The sequence below is a fragment of the Panthera leo genome, chromosome D1 (genome assembly GCF_018350215.1).
Source record: "Panthera leo isolate Ple1 chromosome D1, P.leo_Ple1_pat1.1, whole genome shotgun sequence".
NCBI classification, from domain to species: domain Eukaryota; kingdom Metazoa; phylum Chordata; class Mammalia; order Carnivora; family Felidae; genus Panthera; species Panthera leo.
Window position 1 is genome coordinate 39,566,981 of NC_056688.1, and position 15,626 is coordinate 39,582,606.

At 45.2% G+C, this 15,626-nt stretch overlaps 1 protein-coding gene across 1 annotated transcript in view; it reads left to right on the forward strand.

Moving 5' to 3' along the window:
• VSTM5 (V-set and transmembrane domain containing 5) overlaps nt 1–8,147 on the forward strand; it is a 29,669-nt gene extending 21,522 nt beyond the window's left edge. Inside the window, exons 2-4 of the mRNA XM_042906659.1 lie at nt 7,136–7,462; nt 7,576–7,716; nt 7,850–8,147. Of these exons, the coding sequence (XP_042762593.1) occupies nt 7,136–7,462; nt 7,576–7,716; nt 7,850–7,893 (512 nt within the window). The 3' untranslated portion in view covers nt 7,894–8,147. The remainder of the gene's footprint in view (nt 1–7,135; nt 7,463–7,575; nt 7,717–7,849) is intronic.
• Nucleotides 8,148–15,626: the final 7,479 nt, after the last annotated feature.

A 15,626-nucleotide genomic window follows, 5' to 3' on the forward strand; every position in this document is an offset into this window, starting at 1 on the left:
GCCCTGCTCCAGCAGTGTTCCTGATGTAGGCTTTCTGACTTCCAGTTTACTGCTCACAGGCTCACTCAGGGTGACAGCAACACTTGCTGGTTCTCGGCTGTGTCAGATGGTCACGCTGGCTGCACAGGTGGCTTTCCAGATAAGATGAGTTGTCCCGATAAAGGTGGCCTCCATGACTCCTGACACCCAGAGTCTGCACCAGCCATCCGTCCGTCTATTAGTTGATACCCTTGTTCATCGAAATTGTGGTCTGAATAGGCTTGACCTTTGCTGTGATTTCAGGAAATAGATCCATCTTCAATCATCAATTTCTTTAAAGCAGCAAAATACAACCTCTGTAATTTATTTGTCAGAAAAGGAGTAAGGAACCATTCTGAGTAGTATATTCCAGCCCATTCCTGGTAGCTGATTTCTGCTGGCACTTTCCCTCTGATTAGTTTCTTTTTCTTAATGTTTATTTATTTGGAGAGAGAGAGAGAGCGAGCACGCGCGGTGGAGGGGCAGAGAGAGAGGGAGGGGGAGAGAGAATCCCAAGCAGGTTCTGTGCTGTCAGCCCAGAGCCTGACACAGGGCTCAATCTCACCAAGTGTGAGATCATGACCTGAGACGAAATCAAGAGTCAGAGGTGCCCCTCCCTCTGATTAGTTCTAAGTGGGTTTCCCCAGTACCAGGAAGTCAGGCTTTCAGGGAGCACCTTGGTTCAGGTTCCAGTGACTTCTGCCTTATTAAAAATCTTTAATTCTGTGACGCCTTCTTTAAAGGAGGGATGTGCATCTGGGAAATGGGTAGAATTTAGTTCTTCTCTGCTTTTCACATAGAAAGCAAGTGAAGATAGGGGTGCCTGGGTGGCTCAGTCAGTTAAGCATCCGACTTCAGCTCAGGTCACGATCTCGCGGTCCGTGAGTTCGAGCCCCACGTCGGGCTCTGGGCTGATGGCTCAGAGCCTGGAGCCTGCTCCCGATTCTGTGTCTCCCTCTCTCTCTGCCCCTCCCCCGTTCATGCTCTGTCTCTCTCTGTCTCAAAAATAAATAAAAAACGTTAAAAAAATTTTTTTTTAAAAAAAGAAAGCAAGTGAAGATATAAACCAAGGTCAGCTTTTAACCTTTCTTTAAACTTTGTCCACCAGATTGCTTGGTCTAATCAGGAGAACCTTAAAAAGGTTTTTTAAAATACATGTTATTTTTTTATTCAGTAAACAACTGAAATTCAAAGCTTATATAAATGTATAATTTGGAAAATAAAATTCCATTGCCATCCAGTCTCTAAGGGGCAATCCCTGTGGACAGTGAACATATATTACTACAACATTTTCTGTATGTAATAGGTACCTATTTATACAAACATAAATAAGATCATATTATGCTGCTTTATAAATCTATTTTTTAACCTAGTAACATGTTGTAGACACTCTCCCTTGTCCATGCAAAACTTATCCTTGTTAATGGCTGCCTGGCTTCCATTTTCCAAGTGAAATCTGATTTATTAAACCAACCTCCTTGAATAGAACATTTTGAGCCAGGTCTAAGGATTGGTCTAGATACTAACTTTCTCTGGACTTGTTCTGAGTGATCTTAGCATGAGGTACAGAGGCGGGTTACTCATTAATTCAACTTTTTAAACTAAGGTGACAAGCAGTTTGCCTTTAAATTTTTAGAACTGTTAATTTTCCCTCCTAATTATAGATAGATAGCAAAAGGAACTCTTTGTTCTAAAAACCTAGTTAAATGCCTGGTTGGTTTGATTAGAAGGAGGTTTTAATATTAAAATCTTTATTATTTTTTTAAGTTTCTTTCTTTATTTTTTTAGTTAATCTCTACACCCAAGGTGGGGCTCGAACTCACAACCCCAAGATCAAGAGTCACATGCTTCCCTGACCTCGCCAGCCAGACACCCCAGGAGCAGGTTTTTATGGTCAAAGGAAAATACAGACTAGTCGACCAGTTTCCAGCTGTATCAGCATCTCAGAAACTTGGGCTTGTTATTTTTGTTTGTTTGCTTTTCAGTTTTGCTATTTCTTGGGCCAGAGTACCTATAAGACTCAAAATGAAGGTCCCTAAGGGTATTGAAAGGGCTGGCAGTATCCCAGGAAACTAATCTGTCAGTAACCTTGACCAATATGTTTAACGTGAGTGTGCGTGAAATACACATGTTGCGATGCAGGTTTATCACTAGCTCTAAATATGGTTCTCCAAATCTTATGGTAATCATATTCCAACTGTTCGTATTTGGGGTCAGAGAAATCTGAAAACATAGATAAATGATCGTCACAAGGTGAAGTGGGAAAAAGTTTTTTGTATGTTTGCTTTTTTAATGGAAGTATAGTGGACGTACGATGTTACACAGTGAGATTCCACAGGTCTTTATGTTATGCTGTGCTCACCACAAATGCAGTTACCCTCTGTCACCATACAACACTATTGCATTGACTACGTTCCCTGTGCTGTACCCTTCATCCCCATGACTTGTCCCATAACTACAGCCTGTACCTCCCTCTCCCCTTCACCCATTTTACCCATCTCCTCACCCCCACCCCTCTGGAAACCATCAATTTCTTCTCTGCATTTATGGGCTTGTTTCTGCTTTTTGTTTGTTGGTTTGTTTTGTGTTTTAAATTTTACATGTAGGTTAAATCATACGGTATTTGAATTTCTCTGTCTGACTTATTTCATTTAGCATCATACTCTCAAGGTCCATCTGTGTTGTCCCAAATGGCAAGATCTCATCCTTTTTTATGACTAATACTCCATTTTGTGTGTGTGTGTGTGTGTGTGTGTGTGTGTGTGTGTGTGTGTGTGTATTCCAAACATTTTCAATCGGTGTGTTTTCATTCTTGTCTCTATGGATATTTTTATTTCTTTTTGATTCCTCATTGAGGTCTGTCACCTCCCTGATTAGGTTCACCCCAGGTATTTTAGTCTTTATAGAGCAATTGCAAATGGAATGTTTTCTTAATTTCTATTTGTGCTACTTTATCATAGTGTATAGAAATGCAACAGATTTCTATATATTCTATATTCAGCAACGACGGGATTCATTTAATATTGCTAAATTTCTGGTGGTGTCTTTAGGAAAAAGTTTTGAATAAGACAAAACTGCACTTAAGTCCCATCCTTTCCATTTCCTAGCTACATGGGCATGTTGCTGACTCATGTAAAAAATTAGAAGGATTGGTAAGCACGTAAGTATGTATTATCATAACTGGCACATGAAGTCTTGCCTAAATTATAGTTCTCTTTCCTACTTGTGTGTTACCTTTTATTTTTATTTATTTATTTATTTATTTATTTATTTATTTATTTATTTATTTATTTTAACGTTTATTTATTTTTGAGACAGAGAGAGACGGAGCACGAACAGGGGAGGGTCAGAGAGAGGGAGACACAGAATCTGAAACAGGCTCCAGGCTCTGAGCTGTCAGCACAGAGCTCGACGCGGGCTCGAACTCACGGACCGCGAGACCATGACCTGAGCTGAAGTCGGCCAGCCGCTTAACGGACTGAGCCACCCAGGCGCCCCGCGTGTTACCTTTTAGATATGCAAATTTGTCAAACCATTTCGGCAGCAGCATTTCTCAGGAAATCTTACCCTTCTTGTTGCTATAAATATTTGTCATTCACTTATTCAACTCAACAAAGATTTAATGACCAATCCCTCTGTGTCCGGAATTCTGCTGGGGGACACAAAGATGAAGAAAATACATTAACTCCTGCCCTCTGAGGGCTGACCTGGAATTTGACCTCTGTTTTCTTCCTGAGAGAGGGGGCAAATGTGGCAAAATGTTAATAATTAGTGAATTAAGGAGAAGGTACATATTAATTGTACTTGCCTTTCAACTTTGCTGTGAATTTAACATGTTTTAAAGCCCAGAGTTGGCGAGAAAATCGATCTCTGTTACTCGGCAGTTGTAACCCGTGAGAACCATTATTACCTCCCAGTGTCTCACCTTGATGTTTATCAGATTATGTCTAGTCACCTAGCCGAGGCCTTTCAGAGAGAAACACTAGTGGAAAATGCTGGGGATGGGAGAAGGCAGGGAGAAATGTCTGGAAAAGTTAACAGGTGTGGTTACCCAGAGCCACACAGCAGGGGCCTTGGAGCACCTGGACACCCAAAGATTGAGGGGCCAAACAGGAAGTGGAGGGCGGAAACCAAGGGATGGGCTCTGAGCTTAAGTCCTGCCCTGTTCGTTACCCAATGTCCAGCCGTCTCTGGCCGGTCCTCTCAGGGAGGGTGCGGGGGCATTTGTCACATTCCATACTCTCCACTGCCAACCAGTGATGACTGATTTGAGCATAGAGATTAAATATGTGGGCTTTGGAGCCAGCTTGTGTGACTCTCAACCTTGCAGAATGAACTTGGACAAGCTAGTTAGTCCTGTTGACAATGAGGTTTTGCTCCATTCTCGATAGAATTGCAGTAGGTTGTATGCGAGACATTAATGAGGCAATTTGTGCAGGTGGTTGCACGGGGCTTGTGCATGGCACCCGCTTACTACACGTATGACGGCATATATGTATGACCTCAGTCAACGGTGCTAGTACATGCGTGTGCAGAAACTTCTGCTTGATGCCTCTTTGACTCACCCACCGCCCACATCTAGTTTGCCAGCATGTTTCTTCTCCCCGTTCATGCCCTGTGAGGCTACGCCTCGATCTCTTCTTTTTATTTTATTTTATTTTTTAATGTTTATTTATTTTTGAGAGAGAGACAGAGACAGAGCATGAGCAGGGTTGGGGCAGAGAGAGAGAGGGAGACACACGATCCAAAGCAGGCTCCAGGCTCCGAGCTGTCAGCACACAGCCCAACATGGGACTTGAACTCACAGACCGTGAGATCATGACCTGAGCTGAAGTTGGACGCTTAACCGACTGAGCCACCCAGGTGCCCCTAGACCTCCATCTCTTATCTGTCCCCTGCAGCAGCCACCTGCCTGCTCTTCCTGCATCTGGGCTTATCCCCTCTCCCCCAGAATGACATTCTCAAGCTTAACGGAGAATGTCCCCTCCTGCCTGAGCCCTCCTGTGGTTCCCATCAGCCATGAGTGAACCCCACTCCTGACCCTCACATTGTGGCCCGTGTCCTGCCAGCTCTCCAGCCCCACCTCTGTCTCTCCCCACTGCATTCTGACATGCTGGCCTTCCTTCTGTCCCTCAGACACACCAGCACTCACCATCCCCTCAGTTTTTTCACATGCTCCCTCTGCCTGACCTGCTCTTCCCTCAAGTCTCCACACGTTGCATGCCTGTCATTCAGGTCTCCATTCAAAGGTCATCTCCTCAAACCCCTTTGCACTGCTGGTGGGAATGCAAAGTGGTGCAGCCGCTCTGGAAAACAGTATGGAGGTTCCTCAAAAAAATGAAGAATAGGACTACCCTACGACCCAGCAATTGCACTACTAGGTATTTATCCAAAGGATAACAGGAGTGCTGATTCTATTGGGCCCATGCACCCCACTGTTTATAGTAGCCAAAGTATGGAAAGAGTCCAAATGTCCATCGACTGGTGAATGGATAAAGAAGTGGAATATATATATATATATATATATATATATATATATATATATATATATACACATACATACACACACAAACACACACACACACACACACACACACACACACACACACACTGGAATATTACTCAGCTATCAAAAAGAATGAAATCTTGCCATTTGCAACAACATAGATGCAAGTAGAGTGTATTCTGCGAAGCGAAATTAGAGAAAAACAAATATCCTATGACTTCACTCATGTATGGAATTTAAGACACGAAACAGATGAACATAAGGGAAGGGATGCAAAAAGAATATAAACACATAAGAGACTCTTAAATACAGAGAACCAACTGAGGGTTGCTAGAGGGGTTGTGGGTGGGAGGATGGGCTAAATGGGCGATGGGCATTATTAAGGAAGACGCTTGTTGGGATGAGCACTGGGTGTTGTTATACGTAGGGGATGAATCGCTGGATTCTACTCCTGAAATCAAATCGTTATTGCACTACATGCTAACTGACTTGGATGTAAATTTAAGAAAAAAAATAATTAAAAAAAAAAAGGTCATCTCCTCTGCGAGATCTTCCCTGACCATTCTCTCTAGAGCCACCTTTACCCCACTGGTCACTAGAGCCCTGTTTTATTGTCTTTAAAGCACTTGTCATTATCCAGAATGCTTTCATTTGTTTATTTCATCCTTGTGTGCCTCCCGTTTAGAATGGAGTCACCAGGGAGGTTTACTGTTCATCCAGTAAACAGTCACCTTGGATCTTGTTCGCAGGGTGTGTGTGTGTGTGTGTGTGTGTGTGTGTGTACACACACACACACACAAAATAGCACAGACTGAGGGGCTTAAGCAACAGAAATTTATTTTCTCACAGTTCCTGAGGATGGACAGTCCTAGATCCCGGGTCTAAGCACAGGTCAGTTCAGTTTCTAGTGAAATCTCTCTTCCTGCTTCTTGCTGCAACCTCACATAGCATTTTCTCTCATTTCCCCCTTACATTCCTGTGGAGAGGTAATGAGAGAGAGAGAGAGAGAGAGAGAGAGAGAGAGAGAGAGCGCTCTGGCTCTTCTTATGAAGACAGTAATCTTATTGGATTAGGGCCCTACCGTTATGACCTCATTTAACCTGGATTACCTCCTCTTTTTTTTTTTTTTTTTTAATTTTTTTAAATGTTTATCTTTGAGAGAGAGACAGAGACAGAGACAGAGTGTGAGTGGGGAAGGGGCCGAGAGAGACACAGAACCTGAAGCAGGTTCCAGGTTCCGAGCTGTCAGCACAGAGCCCGATGCGGGGCTCAAACTCACAAACTGTGAGATCGTGACCTGAGCCGAAGTCGGACGCTTAACCCACTGAGCCACTCAGGTGCCCCTAACCTTGATTACCTCCTTAGCGGCTGCATCTTCAAATACAGTCACACTGGAGGTTGGGATTCCGACATGGGAGTTTCGTGATGTGGGGTACAATTACTCGGTCTATAATGTTCACCACTGTAGTGCCAGCACCAGAACCTAGAAGATAGCCTGGCATGTGCTAGGCACTCAATAAATAGTTGCTGAATAAATCAACGAGTCGTGAAAGTCCGCTTTCCTCTAAGTTCATACAGACGCTGCCCCACATCTGGCATTCCATCCTGCAGGTCAGGGTGTGTCCCTGTACATCCCCCAGTCGGCCATCAATGCCACGGTGGAGGAAGACATCTTGCTCTCGGTTGAGTACTCCTGCCATGGCGTCCCCACCATTGAATGGAAGTACACCTCCAACTGGGGCGCACAGAAGATCGTGGAGTGGAAGCCGGGCACTCAGGCCAACATCTCCCAGAGCCACAAGGACAGGCTCTGCACTTTCGACAACGGCTCCATCCAGCTCTTCGGCGTGGGCGTGAGGGACTCGGGCTACTACATCATCACGGTGACGGAGCGCTTGGGGAGCAGCCAGTTTGGCACCATCGTGCTGCACGTGTCGGGTAAGGCAGCCCCTCCCGGGGCCTGGCACCTCTCTGAACTGCCCACGTGTGGGGCAGCGACTTCATGATATTAAAAGAGCCATTATCTTCCCCTTGCCCTGCCCGCCCCGTAGAGATCCTCTACGAAGACCTCCATTTTGTGGCTGTCTTCCTTGCTTTGCTCGCTGCCGTGGCCGCGCTGTTAATCAGCCTCATGTGGGTTTGTAATAAGTGTGCGTATAAATTCCAGAGGAAGAGAAGACACAAACTCAAAGGTAATTCTCTGGGCCCTGTGGTGATCCATTCACGCTTTTATGGCTGGAGGTGGTTCTTGTTATCCTGGTCTCACCGAGAACCCTCCCCCCCGTGGCTGGCGGGCAACTGAGCGGCTTGTCTTTTGCTTTGCAGAGAGCACCACTGAGGAGATTGAGCTGCAAGATGTGGAGTGTTAGCCAAGGCTGCGCCCAGTTACATTCCTACCTCAAGGGGAGAAGAGTATTTTCCACAAAGGGCGCGAACGCGGCCAATCCGCCCTCCCAGCCTCCTGCCTCCCAGCCGTAGCCACACGGTCCCGAGGGGACTGCGGATGTTAGCGAAATTGACTCCGTGGACTCGAGGACTCTGGATTGGACAAAGTCCGTTCTAGTGCTTGCGAGAAGCTCAAGGAGAAGCGCGCTTGAGGCTTCGGGCCAGAGCCTCGCTCGGCTGCCGCTTTGCGGACCCACGCCAGTGGCCTCGTGCTGGTCGGGCCGCTTGCTGGCTACACTCGTCGCGGCCCTGGGGGTGGCCGCTGGAGGCTGCTGGAGGCGTCCCCGTGTCCGAGGCCGGAGTGGCCCCGGACCGAGCGTGCAGCCAGCATTGGACAGGCTCTCCGTGGTCCTTTCTGCTCTGCTGGTCCCTCCAGCCTCTGCTGCGGGAGCTACTGTGAGAAAACCCGAGGCTTTTAGATGATCTGCCTGCCATGCAGGGGGAGAGACTGGGCCCTAATGAGGTGCTTGGAGCAGACCCCGGGGCCTGGTTAGGGAGAGGGGCTCCGCTTGTTCCTGAGGGACCAGTGTCAGAAGCAAGGAATAGGGAGAAAATGACCTCTCTCTTCCTCTCGTAGCCCAACATTAATTGGATTTTCCCTCCTCTGGCCCCTACTTAGGCCAGTGTGAACAACACAGATGTTCATCTCCACTGTGGGCAGCAGCTGGCCTCCAAATGGCTTCCCGACAAGCCAGGTTCTGGTACCTATGAAAGCGAGCCTGCGTGGTGGGTGGTACGACTGTGCCCCTCGTCACCAACACTTTGTCTCAAGTCAGGCCCTTGCTCCCTCCCAAGTGGGCTTAGGAACACTTGGCGCTCACCTACCTCACAGTCGGGGTATCAGGTGAAGCCCACAGTATGCACAGAGCTCACTGAGCAATTTCAGGAAAGCAGGAGGATTCTTCAAGGGTCTGGAAAGCCAAGCAGGCTACCGAGTGCTGTAAACTGATACATGCTCTGGTGTACCGGGGCTCCACGGGGACCTGGGGACTGGAGCACAAGTGGCCTGGGCTCTTAGGCTCTCGGCTTGTCAGTCACCGTGTTTACTTGAAAGTTTCTCCACCCCGACTTCCATTTGGCAAGCTCTAAATAGGCATGAACTTGTTTTCCATTATCCTTTCTCTCTCCAACACTCTTAGCTACAGACCAAATGCACCAGCCCAATTAGTGGAGCATTCCCTTCTCTTGTCCTCTTTGTTTTTTGAAATGTTTGTTTTTGCGAGAGAGGGGTGGGGGGGCCAGGGAGGGGCAGAGAGCGAGGGGGACAGAAGATTCAAAATGGGCTCTGTGCTGTCAGCAGAGAGCCCGACTTGGGGTATGAACTCATGAACTGTGAGATCATGACCTGAGCCAAAGTCCCATGCTTCACCAACTGAGCCACTCAGGTGCCCCTCTCTTTGCTTGAAGTCCCCAGTGTCAATATCTTTTCTACTTCCCATGTGGCAAAAAAAGTTGCCTGGAGAAGTTAGGCCTTTCTCTAAATAATCCGGGGTAACAAGAAGGGATTTTTGGAGTAGTCACACAGGAGCTCTGTGCTCTTAGAGAAAGATTCTAAAGGCATTACTTGATTCAAAAGGCAAGAGAGCAGTTGGTCTACACAACTGATTTGTAGCTTGAGCACCTGCACAGAGAAGGTTCTCACCCCCCAGGCCACCTCCTGTGCACCCACTTGTAAACACGCACACCTGTGCCCTTTCCCCAGGCAGCAGTCAGAGGAATCAGTCCCCCACCGGGATGGGTTCCTCATACAAGTCCCCACTATCATGAAGAAGCAGGGTGGGAGTACGGGAATAAAAAGGGGGCCAAGGATAATCTGATTAGTTCGTTCTTCTCTTTCCCACAGAAAGCGCATCAGCAGGAAACCCGTTTGGATCTGGGCACCTGCTGGCATCTGTGTGTGCTCTTTTATACCACCTGCTTTCCAGAACTGTGCTTCTAGCTTGTCAGAAGTCAGGGGTGGTAATCTCCAGAATAAAAGGAGAAATGGAAAAGCGGAACCAGTGAGAGGCCTTCATGGCAAACCCAAATGTAAATTAAACTGCCCCCCACCCCAAAGCTCATGAAAAGTTATGCCCCTGGCTTTCCATGTCTTTATTTTGCACTTTTAAAGCTCCCTCCATCCTGAACAGTCTTGTGGAAAGTATTTGATTCCAGAGCCTGAAGTGTTTTTGTCTATTTTTCAAAAAAGAAAATCTGAAATTCCAGAGGTTGGCCACTGGAAATGCTAAGCTATAAGTTATGTTTTAAACTGTGGAAAAAAAAAAATTGTAAAGAACAAAATAAAGCCTGAAAATAAAGCCCCAGCCCTTTGTGTGTGAGCCCAGTCCTGCCAAGTGCTCAGAGGCCCTGGGTGAGGTTTTCATCACCTGTGGGCATTAGAAAAACCCCAGCCACAGCCATGGGTCTGGCACCTTTTTTATTTTTATTTTTATTTTTTTCAATATATGAAGTTTATTGTCAAATTGGTTTCTATACAACACCCAGTGCTCATCCCAAAAGGTGCCCTCAATACCCATCACCCACCCTCCCCTCCCTCCCACTCCCCATCAACCCTCAGTTTGTTCTCAGTTTTTAAGAGTCTCTTATGCTTTGGCTCTCTCCCACTCTAACCTCTTTTTTTTTTTTTTCTTCCTTCCCCTCCCGCATGGGTTTCTGTTAGTTTCTCAGGATCCACATAAGAGTGAAACCATATGGTATCTGTCTTTCTCTGTATGGCTTATTTCACTTAGCATCACACTCTCCAGTTCCATCCATGTTGCTACAAAGGGCCATATTTCATTCTTCCTCATTGCCACATAGTATTCCATTGTGTATATAAACCACAATTTCTTTATCCATTCATCAGTTGATGGACATTTAGGCTCTTTCCATAATTTGGCTATTGTTGAGAGTACTGCTATAAACATTGGGGTACAAGTGCCCCTATGCATCAGTACTCCTGTATCCCTTGGGTAAATTCCTAGCACTGCTATTGCTGGGTCATAAGGTAGGTCTATTTTTAATTTTCTGAGGAACCACCACACTGTTTTCCAGAGTGGCTGCACCAATTTGCATTCCCACCAACAGTGCAAGAGGGTTCCTGTTTCTCCACATCCTCGTCTGGCACCTTTTTTAAATGACGAACTGTAAACATTTTTTAGTGATTCTGAAAAACACCTGCCCGTCATTCTGCCCTGCATCCTCCCAGAAGCCTAATTGGAAGTTTTTGCTTCCAGAGTATTAATCATAATTCAACAGAGTCCTTTCTGCTTCCGCAAAGGGCTGAAATAAAGATGTGACCATTGTACCACCGCGTTCAACAGTGCGTGAGATGCCGCACGGAACATAACATGCCCTGTCAACAGAACGTCCTCTCAGATTGCGATCTAAGAAAATTAAAAAGGTATACACCGTACTTTCTCATTTCATCGTGTTCCGAGTTTGGAAGGACTGTGGAGGCCCCCGTGGGAGGAACGCACAGCACGCCAGGCCCCTTGAGATAGAAGTCACAGGAAGGTGAGGAGCTGCGCAGTGCGAGGCAGCCAGTTCTGAGACCTGCCCTGAGCAGGAGCCTGCTGTCAAACCCTGGGGCAAGGGGAACCCTCCCTCTGCCATCCGTTTCATATCCCAGCCTGGGTTTCTTTGGCCGCTGCAGGGAAGCATCGAGCACCGCTGGTTTAGGGACGCAGAGCCAGGCCTGTGGCCACTGTGGGCGCGTCTGTCCACAACGCAACTTCTCAAGGGGTGGCGGCCTTTCCAGTCCGCGCGTGGTGAGGCTCAGGACACCACTTCCACTGCCTTTTAGAAATCGGGTGGGCGTTGGGGCTTGGTTTCATTGCAAAGGTGAGAAATCCTTCTTTAAAATTGAAATGATACTCAAGTCTGTATATAAAGTAAAAAGTAAAATTCTCCCTCAAGTCCTACTCCCCAGAGGGAAGAGTAGTTACATTGGGCATGTATCCTTCTAGCCGTAGGCATCTGTGAACACCTCTCTCTCTCTCTCTCTCTCTCTCTCTCTCTCTCTCTCTCTCTTTCTCTCCATGCACACATCCCAATAGTCCATCTGTTTTCTTTTTAGGCAAATGGGCTTCTGTGATATGTGTTATCCTACAATTGGCTTGTTTTCCCTTAATGTTTCTTAGGCATTATTTCGTGTCTCTACTTATTCCTAAACTTCATTCTTATTGCCTGCACAGTGCAATCCCTAGCATGGATACATTACAATTGTTCACTCAGAAGGTACTTTTTATTTCAAATGATATATACGAAAATAAATATCTTGAGCCATCTTTCTTTCAATGGCAGACTTGTTCCTTCAACCAAGGTGGCTTCTTCTTGTTAACTAACACAGTCAGCTCTGTTCCCTAGGAATCCTTTACTCTTTCAGGACTTCAGAGTGATTGTTTCATAATATTGGTGGGTTTTATTGTAAAGCTTATTAGGGACTATTTGGAGGAGGGAGAAAGAGTATTGTTCATGTAAAAGAAATCCAAAGTTTCAGCTTTAAGATTTTTTGTGTGTGTTTATTTTTGACAGAGAGAGGGAGAGACAGAGCATGAGTGGGGGAGGGGCAGAGAGAGAGGGAGACACAGAATCTGAAACAGGCTCCAGGCTCCGAGCTATCAGCACAGAGCCCGACGCAGGGCTTGAACTCAGACCACGAGATCATGACCTGAGCTGAAGTCAGACACTCAACTGATTGAGCCACCCAGGCGCCCCTAAAGTTTCAGCTTTAGATGTCACCTTATAAAGTGGAAACAGGTAGGTTACATTCCTTTGATGCAACAGACCAGGGTTTGTTTTGGGCAGTTCTGGCCCTAAAAATGCTAAAAGTATTTTTCCTTCAGGTACCTCATGGTTTGAACGATTTCTTTTCTTGCCAAACAAAATGAATTTATTAAACAATTATTTATTTTCCTGTTTTTATTAATCACAAATACTAAAGTGTCAATTAGAATTCCTGGTCAGAACGAAATCATTGGTATCACTTTGATTTGATGGTGTTCTGGCAAAGAAATCTGATGGTGAAGTTTTGTTGGGTAAATGTGTGATCGCCTTTAGGCTTTTTCAAATACTAAACACAGATCACAGTTCTCTATTACTGCCTTTTGGGTCCCAAGGGGCTTGGACTGGGAGTATTTGTAAAGTGCGTCAAAAGAAAAGCTGTGAATAGATTTAGGTAAGAGACACATCACTGGCTTCATCTAAATTATTGGGAAGTTTTGCAGATTGTATGTTACTTTTTGGGGGGGTGGGTTAATCTTAAATTACATGAATAAATACAGCCAAGACTCTACTAAGAGAAATGTACATTTTTAACCTCAGAAAGCTTTGGTTTCTGTGTTTGTTTTTTTTTAACGTTTATTTATTTTTGAGACAGAGAGAGACAGAGGATGAGCAGGGGAGGGGCAGAGAGAGAGGGAGACAGAATCTGAAATGGGCTCCAGGCTCTGAGCTGTCAGCACAGAGCCCAACGCGGGGCTCAAACTCACGGACCATGAGATCATGACCTGAGCCGAAGTCGGACGCTTAACCGACTGAGCCACCCAGGCGCCCCACTTTGGTTTCTGTTTTAATTGAAGTATGATCCACACGCAATGTTATGGTAGTTTCAGGTCTCATCATGTTAGATACCATCTGTCACCGTGTAACGTTATTACAATATTGACTGTATTTCTTGTGCTGTACTTGTAATCTCTGTGACTTATTTCATAATTTGAAGTTTGTACCTCTTAATCCCCTTTATCAATTTCACCCATTCCCCCACCCACCTCCCTCTGGCAACCACCAGTTTGTTCTCTGTATTCGAGTCTGTTTCCGTTTCTTCTTTTGTGTTTCGATTCCACGTATGAGTGAAATCCTATGGTATTTCTCTGACTTGTTTCACTTAGCATAATAGGTGTATATACATATGTAGAAGTACACACACGCACACACACACACACACACCACTCTTCTTTATCCATTCATCTATTGATGAAAACTTGGGTTGCCTCTATACCTTGGCTATTGTAAATCATGCTGCAATAAACACAGGAGGTCCATATCTTTTCATTTTCTTTGGGTAAATATCCAGCAGTGGAAATACTGGGTCACAGGTATTTCTGTTTTTAATTTTTTGGGGAACTTCCACACCGTCTTCCAGTGTGGTTGCGCGAGTTTGCATTCCCACCAACAGTGCATGAGGGGTCCGTTTCCCCTACATCCTCACCAACATGGTTATTTCTTGTCTTTTTGATACTAGGCATTCTGCCAGGTGTGAGGTGGCATCTCATTGTGGTTTTGATTTGCATTTTCCTGATGCTGAGTGATGCTGAGTGTCTTTTCATAAGTCTGTTATCCATCTGTATATCTTCTTTGAGAAAATGGCTATTAAGTTCCTCTGCCCATTTTTTAATCAGGTTGTTGCTTTTTTTTTTTTTTTTTTTTTTTGGTGTGGAGCTTATCAGCTCTTTATATATTTTGGATTTTAACCCCTTTTGGCTATATCATTTGCAAATATCTTTTAACAGGTTGCATTTTGGTTTTGTTGATAGTTTCCTTTGCTGTGCAGAAGCTTTTTATTTTGACGAAGTCTCAGTAGTTTATTTTTGCTTTTGTTTCCCTTGAGACATATCCTTAAATATTTGCTAAGGCCGACATCCAAGAGATTGCTATCTATGTTTTCTTTTAGGAGTTTTATGGTTTCAGGTCTCATATTTACATCTTTAACCCATTTGAGTTAATTTTGTGTATGGTGAAAGAAAGCGGTCCGATTTCATTCTTCTGCATGTAGCTGTCCAGTTTTCCCAACACGATTTGTTGAAGAGACTTTTTCCCATTGCATATTCCTGCCACCTTTGTCCTAGATTAACTGCCCATGTAGCTACGGGTTTATTTCCAGGCTCTCTATCCTGTTGCACATGTGCTACTTTTATATCTCAACCTTCTCCCTCATCTACCACTTCAAGCCAAATATAGTCTGTTCTACAACAATTGTTTCACAATCAGTAAATAGGAAGAGAAATAAAGTATAATACGGTGGTTTTCCTGGTTCCTAATCAAGGGGAGCCAGAATATTGGGAGCAGAAAAACACGTTGGCCATGTGGTGAGCTCAACTTTTAAAGAAGTAAAAATGAGCACCAGTTATTTCGGGCTCCTTTACCGTAATTTAGGCCATTTCCTTTTTTGGGTATTTATTTATTTATTTTTTTAACGTTTATTTATTTTTGAGACAGAGAGAGACAGAGCATGAGCAGGGGAGGGTCAGAGAGAGAGGGAGACACAGAATCTGAAACAGGCTCCAGGCTCTGGACTGTCAGCACAGAGCCCGACGCGGAGCTCGAACTCACGGACCGTGAGATCATGACCTGAGCTGAAGTCGGCCGCTTAACCGACTGAGCCACCCAGGCGCCCCCTTTTTTGGGTATTTAGATCGGTCTCAATTTTTCAGTTTGCAGACGGTGATCTCTGTGACTCTGTCCTTTGCGAAGTATGCCTAGAGGATGAATTTCTAGAGGTGGACTTGTAAATAGGAAACAGCAAACTTGAGAACGAAGACGAAGCTCCAGTCACAAAGTTCGCGTAGCACTTGGCACTTGCTATTTCAGACACAGGGTTTCTCAGCTGTGAACTGCCTGTCAACGTCAGTTCCCACCTTGAAGTGAGATTCAGAGATGTTAGTCCCAAGGCAACGAA